Here is a 9626-nt window from a genome sequence, read left to right as displayed (position 1 = left end):
GATTGGAGCCGCTTGGAAGTGGTCGCGGTGTGGTGGTTCAATTAGATTAGCCCGGAGTAATCCCATTCCAGGTCAGGTCATAGCACTGCTGGTGATTTGGACGCGTGCATGCATGCATGGCAGCATGGGCCGGGCCGCGTCCACTGAAGCAAATGTACAGACCGTTTCGCCCGTTCGTCACCGCCAAACGCAACACGCTTTTCTGCTCGTTTGTGTGCTAGCTAAGCTTCGTCGATCCCTCCGGTCTAAATTAGTACGTGTCGTCGTCGATCCCTCCGGTCTAGCAAAAATTATATCGGTGAATTCATATTCAAAAAAAGTTTTCAATTATATAATTTTTGTTCCCGCCGCAATCAGTCTCTAGTTAAATTGATGGTCAAAATTGAATCTCAGAAAGCGCAGGCGTGCTATATTTTGAAACGGATGGAGTATTCTCTCTCGGGAAAAAAGATTGGTGGTGCTTTAGACATGACGTACGTAGCCTGAAAATGGACCGTGAGTGTATGCAACATATGATTTTCAGGTTTTCAGTCTAAATAGTTAAGACGTTGTCGGGGCCGGGATGAAAATTCTAAAACAAGCCGAACGACGCTGACTTGCGGGCAAGCGCTTGGATCCTTCATAGCTTTGGAGAGGCTTCGGGCCTTGCAGTGAATCTCTCCAAAAGCATGGCATTGCCCATCCGATGCAACACAGTTGACATGGAAAGAGTGGAGCAGATCCTGGGATGCCCGACGGGCACATATCCTTGCAAATACCTCGGCCTCCCGCTTACAATAAGAAAGCAAACATCGGCTCAGCTCATGGGGCTCGTGGACTGTCTCGCACGCAAGCTGCCAACTTGGAGGGCCTCCTCCATGCCAAAGAGCGGCCGCCTTCTTCTAATCAATCCGATCCTGTGTGCAACCCCGATCCGTGCAATGATGGCGCTTGACATTCCTCAGAAGGTACTCACAGCCATGGGAAAGATTTTGCGAGCGCGAACGGTGGACAGTGCAGAGTTGCCTGGGAGGCCATTTGCGCGCCCAAGTGGGCGGGTGGCCTGGGTCTTCCAAACCTTCGGTGGCTGAACATCGCCATCCAAGCCCGATGGCTTTGGCTCCAACATATTGATCAGTCGAGACCATGGGCCGAATTCCAGATCCGAGTTCCTGAGGAATCGCAGCAACTCTTCAGGGCGGCCGCAAAAACTACGCTTGGCGATGGCAAGAGCGCCCGCTTCTGGGAAGATAGGTGGCTTGCAGGTTTAACGATCCAAGATGTTGCCCCATCCATAGATGACGTCGTCGCTCCCAATGCGCGGGTTTCTCGGACGGTCCACCAGGCTGTTTCAACGGGGGACTGGGCCTTGGACATTGGTCCCGACCTCTCCAGCGAGCAGCTAAATGAATACATGAATCTGTGGGATCGGGTTACCAGCACGGCGCTCAGGCCGGACGAGCCAGACCGCACCACTTGGAGTTGGGAGGCCAATGGAGTCTACTCCACTAAGTCTGCCTACGAGGCCAGGTTTGTGGGACGAGAGGTGGAGCCGACGGCAGAATTCACGTGGAAATCAAAGGCCCCGCTTCGCTGCCGCTTCTTCCTTTGGCTGGCGATGCACAACAGGTGTTGGACCTCGGACAGACTCGCGAGGCGAGGCTTGGACCACCAGGACGCATGCCCCTTCTGTGATCAGCACGAGGAGACCCTTGATCATCTTCTTTTGGGATGTGTCTTCGTGAGAGAAGTTTGGCATGTCATTTGTGGAGCTCTGGGTAGGCCACAGTGGGCGCCGAACCCGGACTCGAGGCTGCGGGACTGGGGTGCCGTCACGGCTACTCCGGGATGGGAGGCGAAGGACACACGCGCTTTCCTACTGCTAGTGCTATGGAAATTTGGAAACACCGAAACGCAATTGTCTTCGATGGCGCCTCCGTCTCTTCGAAGACGCTAGCGAGCCGAATCGACACCGAAGGACGCGCATGGAAGCAAGCCGGCATCTTCAAAGGCAACATATAACCTACTATTGAGGGTTTAGTTAGGTGGGCTGAGGGGAGAAGTTAGGCTTTGATAGTGTACGGCTAAGCCAGTGGAGTTGGTCCGCATGTAACATTTTTCGAGAAAACGGTCCGCATGTAACATTGTAACATGTAAACACCAACCTGGACGGGCTCTTGTCATCGTCCCCTTTCTTTAATATATAGTACGCACACTCGTGCGTATTCGAGAAAAAAAATTCTAAAACAAATCGCACATAAATGTTCCAAAAGTTTTTTTTAGGGATATTTCAAAAGGTTGACCGAAAGCAATGTCCAAAAGACATCGTGTGTTTGTGAACGAGAGGAGTAGTTAATTAGTTAGTTAATAAAGAATGAAATTAAAGACTTGTTTACCTGGTCAATAATACACCCCGTGTTTGTAAATAGACGGTGTTTTACACATTGACATGGTCTCTACAAGTATCTTTGATTCACTTTTTCATAACTACTTCCTCCGTAAACTAATACAAGACGTTTCCTTTTCAAAAAATAAAATAACATAAGACGTTTTAGATCACTTTAACAGAGGGTACATTCTAGTGAAATTTATGAAAGTACTTTTATTGATAAATTTCATGATACTATTTTCCATTTTACAAATATACCTATTTCCATGAAAATTGCTTTTGGAGGCGAGCTCCATGGAGGCCTCCATTTGTAAAATTCAAAATTACTATTTTTACATGTCAATAAATTCTGAAAATAAATACAGATATACATGGAAGCATAATCTACATGTGTGCAAATTTGTAGGACAAAATACGTTGAGATGAGGGTTGTGCAAAAATAAACAAATCTGGGGCTTTTCAGCACATGGATACTATTCATCCTCAAAGTCCATGAATTTGTCTTTTTTGTACAAGTCGTATTTCAAGGTATTTCATCCTGAATTTTTATACACATATACATTTTATCCTTGTATACTTGCATATATTTTTTACTTTTTTTGTAAACCGGAAAGTTTGGATTTTGAATACTTTTCCAAAATAAAGGACTCCATGGAGCCCAGTGTCACCAAAACGCCGCACTCCCTATTTCCTTTACAAGTCATCAGATGAAACTTTTGACCGGGCGGTCTTTACAAGTCATGTAGTTAGGGCATGTACAATGGTTGATAAGATAGTCTTATCTTAAGTCTTGCATGTAGTTTAGAGATGACAAAAAAAATATGTCTACAATGGGTCATCTCTTAGCCTTATCTCCAATAATTAGTTATTCCTAAAAACGTGGTGACATAAATTATGCTAAGAGATCATCTCTTGTCTTCTCTCAAATAAGAGAAGACAAGTCTTCTCTTATGATTTCTCTCTCTTTCACCTCATCAATTATCCTACGTGGCAGTCCTAAGATAGAACCATTGTACATGCCCTTACGAACGGAGGTACTACTAAAAGAAATCCCCTACGTTCTCTCTCTCAAAAAAAAATCCGCTTAATTTCTATATGTAACTACTAGGTAATATCTCCCGGTATCTAGTAGTACATCATAGTAAGATACGTAAGCTTTTGGTCATACAAAAGTTACATGATGAAAGTTTGGCGGCATCTAGCGATGACACACATGCAAGACCAAGTACAATTGGCGACAAGAAATCACCAGGTGTGAAAGAGTTCCAGTACATGTCTCAGCCATTCCATGTCCTCATGCCACGATCCAAACACCCTTCGCTTGTTTCAAGGCTGCCTTTGTTTTGAGGTTTGCTTACGTGGTACTCCCTCAGTTTTTATGTACTCCTCATATTACCTTTGTTCCAAATCAAATTTTATACTGTTTGACCAAATATATAGAAAACAACATGTAACATTTATAATAACAAATATATATGATGTGGAAATATATTCAATGGTACATGTACTGGTATTGATTCGGTATTGTACAGGTCATTTTTTCTACAAATTTAACAAAGTTTGACTTCAGACAAAGTTAATATGCAGAGTAAACTTTTTTTTCAAGGAGGGAGTAGGCCAACATCCCCGGCATAATCACATTTTATGCCATCACATCAAGTAATAAGAGAAAAGGTCTCAGTTAGTAGAACATTGTTAAAAAGATGGTTACTTCTCCGTTACATCATCAGGCCTGGTCACAAGTCTCCATTCAAAGCATGCACATCTCATTCAGCAGCTCAAGCAATGTTAAAAGTATAGAGAGGCAGGTAAGCAACCTGTACATTATATATAACCCCAATCCACACGCTTTGACTTTGGACATTCTGCACAGTATATATAACCTGTCATCACGCAATAACCTTCACCCACCATACCATTGCCGATTCAAACATCAGTGATTAGACCAGACCAGGTGCAACCCCAGGCACGTGCTTTGCTTACCATTTCTACATCTATATATCCAGGACGTACAACTACACCATCTGAATATTCACAAAAGTTATACCGCTACATTTTTACAGCAAGAGGCCAAATAGTTACAGCGGAGCCTCTGCGGCTAACCTAGAGCTTGTCTACACTCCCCAAAATTTTTTTACCTCGTATGTATTTTTCTGACTCCCAGCGCCTAATAGGAAGAAACGGGCAAAAATAACTGGGATGAAGCTAAAAGGAATGTACAAGTGCGCCATCCCTCCCCTCGCTACGGATCAGCAGCCTACGTTAGGTAGTATCTTGTTACTGCGCTAGCCCCTCGATCGCACTTTCGGCGTCGTTGAGCGCATCCGCGCTTTCCTCGAGAAGGCGATTGCAGATCTTCAGGAGCTGGTCGGCCAGCGGAGGGATGTGAGGATGCCGCGTGTCATTGTAAATGTGCGCGTTCGTTGCTATCTGTGCAACGTCATGCCTGAATTCCTCCCTGTTTCTGTACTCCATCTTCCTCGCCTTGTCCCTGATGGTGCCCAGATCCATTGGGCGCTGGATTACGTCATAGTAATCGGGAGCGACTTTCTTCGTCACTGGTTTAAGAAACAGCAACGATATGGAAGTTTGGTTCCGCAAGTGGTCAACTATCTTATCCAGTATGTTGGAGAGCTCAACCTGCATCAGATGTAAAAGAAGAAGTTCAGTTCGAACATGGTTGTAGACAAACATTATTAATTCCTGCATCAGGATGCATCATGTAACTCCTTGTGAAGACGGAATCAGCAAAAACGGTTGTAGGCAAACATTATTAAACAATGTACAATTCCACCAAACATGAGTGAAAACATCGGAACAAGTACCTCTCCTCCTCTGCGCCGCTTGGCCGATGGAGCATTTTCTGCCATATCAGCTGGGGTACGTCTCTTTGTTGCTCGATCTCTTTCAGGTACCCTTCTGTCATTTCTGTACGGCCTGTGATCAAGAACGTCGTCATCTCGAAATTCGTGTCTTTTCTTTTTCTTGTTTTTCCTCTTTGACTTCTGGAGCTCTTCCTCCCTGCTTACTTCTTGCATCCTAGCTTGAATTAGCCTCTGTTCCTGCATCACTCGCTGCTCTTTAAAAGCACTCCAGGATTCATCACTTCCTACTACTTTGCTTTTCCTGTTACCATCCAGACCCAACCTATCCTGCGAAGAATTCATTTGGCAGGGCTCTCCAGCATACCAACCATCATTCTCTCTGATGTTCTCTTTAAAACTTGGCAATTCAGAAATTTTCCTTAGCTTTCTGGGTTCCTGACCACTCCTATTTTCGATAGCTGTTAGCTGGCCTACATGCCCTTCAGGCTGCTTGAAAATGACCTTCTTACGAGGTACATCCTTTTCTGCCTTAGCACGAAGCCGTATCACGATAGATGGCTTAGGAGTGTCAGGAGGATAGTCTTCAGACTTGGTCTTACTGCATATTTTAATTTTGCTCACATTTCCAGTAGATCTCAAATCATTAGCATCCATTGTGAGTTTATCAGAAACCAAAGAACCTGCCACTGACATATTCCTCTCCAAGGACTTCTCAGGTGCGCCACATCTGAATCTTACTGGTTTGATCTTTTCGATGCAATCGGGCCCTTCAGTTTCAGGAACTTCAGAAGAAACCTTGGCTACCAACCTCCTGCCCGGTGGCTTCGTTGTTTGAACATGACTTGCTTCATCAAGAGGATTAGATCTGTAGGAAATCACATCCAATCCTGAGGTTTCTGGATCCTGCCCATACTTGGGGCAAAGTTTGTTGGTCCGCATGTGCCCAAGCTATGCAATAACAACGTGACACAAAGTAAGGGGGGAAATTCAGAACATGCGAGTAATTCAATGTACCATGCCTTACCTTTCCACAAGCTCCACAGACAAGACACAAAGTTTGTTGGTCCCCCTTTGCTCCCTGCCTCTTTTCCTATAAAGAAAGGCAAGCCACATAAGAATAAAGAAAGGAAGATATGATCACCGCTATATTAAATGATACTGCTATTAAAACAAGTCTAGAAGTTCAAAACATGAACCATAGATTCTTGATACAAATTCAGTATGGCGACAAAAATGAATCGGAAACAACCAAGACTAGGTTTAAAACTTCAGATGAACTTCTGATACCTCTTTCACAACTCTTGGCGTGCTCTCCTCTAGGGTCAATGCACTTTGCCTGGGCTTCGTTTTATTGGCACCCTGGTTATACATAGAGGTGCCATAATTTGTCATTTCCACAGGTTGTTTCTTCCCCTTTATGTCATTACCACTCTCTGCAACATGATAGTCCATCAATAACAATTACTAAACTTGGTATTTGGAAAGCAAAACTATGAAAGTAGCAATCAACGACCTTCGAGCAATTTTTTTACTAGAGCAGCTTCTGCCTGATCATCTTCCTCGTTAAATTGGACTCGAGTAGAGAATTTTCTCATTTTAAGCCCTTCCATATCGTTTCCTTTATCACTTCTCAGATCTGCATTACCAACATCTTCATTGTCAAATTCTTCAGCATCCAGTAAGTTTTCAAGATCCCCAGCAAACGAGTCGAAATCGCTGTTGGCTTCTGTATCACTGCCATTGTCATCATCGTCTATGGCAGAAAGTGACTGAAATTGTCTGTCCCAAACTTCCTGACATTTCTCTTTAGCTTGGTGATGAAGCTGCAGAAAAGACATCCTTTGTTCACGTGCAAACTTGCTAACTGGAATTTCATCAATCATAATTCCTGACGCTGCTTGCTCACTTGAAAGCTTCCTCACCATAGCAATTCGATGCCACCTTGTTAATTTATCAATTTGTTCGTCTGGAACGCCGAATTTGAGAAGCAACTATTGCAATGTTATCAATGGAAAGCATTAGTGAACAAACTGTAAAAAGACAGAAAAATAAGGTGTGCCATAAATGTAAATACGTCAGATTGTCTACCATGGTCAATCACATGTGGGAGTGGATCCCACTTCTCGTTGTCATAGCCAATGGCATTTTGGCCACTATACATCTTCTTTTACTGTATGGAGGTAATTATTCCGTTTTTTCCAGGGATCGACATATAACTTTCCTCACAAACCAGTCAATAAAATAATCATGTGAAAGACTACCAATAGACATCTATGTTTTTACTGATTCATGTTCCATGATCTTAAGTCATGCCAACGCCTGGAACCCCCTGGCAATGTCAATGTGTATAGTGCTGATAGATGGTACCTCTCGGGCGGCATCCATGCTCAACCTGCGAAGATCAGCATCCGTCCCAGTAACAGTGGTGCCTTTGGCTGCAGCCGGCTTTTTCTTATGAGGTAAATTGGAGACAGGATTTACTCTCACATAGCTAAATCCTAGCCCACGGCCAGATGGATCACCAATACCAGAGATTTCTAGCCTTTCTATATTTTCTCTGTCCTGCATACACGCAAAAAAACTATATTAGAACAGTTGAGCCGAATCACACACCGATAGACAAGGAACACTAATAATGTACTACATTTTTATTTATTTTAAAGAAGGCACATACAAACGTGGATTTAAGACATATATACATGCACCATCCAGCAAGATCTGCCACTGATATGGGCAAGAAATATAATACTGGTCAGTATCGCACAGATCATACAAAAAATTATCTCTCTGAACACCCCATTCTGCCAGGATATAGTTTGTCATGGTGTTGTTGTAGTGAATACCGCTCGAGCTCACAGGGGAGAAGGCTGATCCCTCCATGTGCCCCCTCCACTAATCTCTGTCCTCTCATTCCCTCTCCATCTCTTCCCCTCTACCCCGTACCCACTAGGTATGACCGTGCCCGCTCAGCATAACCGCTTCAGTGGCAGACTACACCCTTGCGCCCAAAAGAACTTAGACTGGTAGAATCAAAATCAAGCAATGTGAAAAGGCTGGCTCAGCACATACACAAATTTAGTACATATATACACACACCAAATACATTGCACGGTGTTTGGCTTTGATCAATGATTCAATGATCATCAGTACTACACTACGTTGTTTCACCTATCTGCAAGATTGTAATTTTGTTCCTTCTTTTTCTTTTCTCTTAATCCCACTGTATTAAATGGACTTTGTATAGTTTTCAGTTTTATGAAGTGGTTCAGGCTGGCGTAAACCCACGAAAGTCCCCATCATCAAAATAAAAAAAATCACTACTGCATACAGGAGTGGAGTATCCCAATGTAACATTGTGAAATTAGGAGAACATATGGTGCACCGAGGCTTGTGGTGCACCTGATGAACCCATTCTCAGTAACCCTATGCAGAAGTTTTAGAAAAAACTGAAAAAACAAAATCATGGATCTAGACAGATCACATATCTACCATGTTACAAGATTTCAAATCCAATGAAGAAACAAAAACTGGGCTGCGCCCAGCCCACTTTCACTGTAAGCACTGGATTTGTCATTTTTGTATCTGTGACCCCTTTTTTCCAGAAAATTTTAACACTTTCAGATAGGGCAACCGAGGCCGGGTGCACCACAACTGCGGGTGTACTGGATACACTCTCATGTAACTAGTCACTTACTCGCGTCTCATTTCCATCTTAAACTGAGTATTTTTCCTGTAGCTGCATGGTAGACTTGTTCATACTCTCTCAATATATATTCAGCAAACCATAGCAGATGAAGGTTATCCATGGTATCTCTAGAACACATCAAAGATATTCTTTGCGCCAAAAGTGGTTTACTGGTTTTAGTTCCACAAACCATCATTAAATGGGCAAATAGGTACCTGGTTCATACAAGCAACAAAATTACTGGTAAGGCTCCAGCTAGTGATTTGCAATTCCCTCTCAATATGTGCTGCAGCAGCAAGCTCAATTGCCTTATCGGGAAGCTGATCCATTGCGGAAGCCAGTCCCACAGGCTGGGTAAGCTTGTGGATTCCTAAATGCTTGAGACGATGCTGAGCAGCTTGCATACTCTCATGACAGCAGACCTGAAGAAGTGGAAGTTTTAGACTTTCAATTACCATATACTCAATAGCAAGATAAGACACTACTTACAAAGCAAAATTAAACTGTAGAAGAACAAGGTTGCATACACTACTTCAAAGCTCTTCTCACGTTACACATTAGAGAGATAATACTTCCAAGCTTTTACCGCAGACGCTCAGTTAATCGCTGATTTTTCCATGGGTTATCAGTTTGTATTGGAATGCTGGACGCTTAAATATTTAAATGGATGTTCAGTAATATACTTCTAAACACCTTTGTAAGCACTAACCAATGCAGAGATGCTCTAAGAGTGAAATGCATGACCTTG

At 43.3% G+C, this 9626-nt stretch overlaps 1 protein-coding gene across 3 annotated transcripts in view; it reads right to left on the bottom strand.

Moving 5' to 3' along the window:
• Positions 1-4112: 4112 nt before the first annotated feature.
• LOC119335497 (transcription initiation factor TFIID subunit 1-like) overlaps positions 4113-9626 on the bottom strand; it is a 14370-nt gene continuing 8856 nt past the window's right edge. For 2 of the 3 annotated variants that reach the window (XM_037607615.1, XM_037607617.1), the window contains exons 14-20: positions 9094-9300; positions 7561-7755; positions 6707-7184; positions 6481-6626; positions 6218-6283; positions 5194-6141; positions 4113-5008 (exon numbers count right to left, since the gene is read on the bottom strand). In XM_037607615.1, coding sequence (XP_037463512.1) covers positions 4646-5008; positions 5194-6141; positions 6218-6283; positions 6481-6626; positions 6707-7184; positions 7561-7755; positions 9094-9300 — 2403 coding nt within the window. In that variant the 3' untranslated portion in view covers positions 4113-4645. The remainder of the gene's footprint in view (positions 5009-5193; positions 6142-6217; positions 6284-6480; positions 6627-6706; positions 7185-7560; positions 7756-9093; positions 9301-9626) is intronic. The other variant, XM_037607618.1, reaches the window with a different exon arrangement.

Source organism: Triticum dicoccoides, chromosome 7B (genome assembly GCF_002162155.2).
Source record: "Triticum dicoccoides isolate Atlit2015 ecotype Zavitan chromosome 7B, WEW_v2.0, whole genome shotgun sequence".
NCBI classification, from domain to species: Eukaryota; Viridiplantae; Streptophyta; class Magnoliopsida; order Poales; family Poaceae; genus Triticum; species Triticum dicoccoides.
Note: the sequence above shows the minus strand (reverse complement) of the source record. Positions and strands in the feature narration are given on the sequence as shown.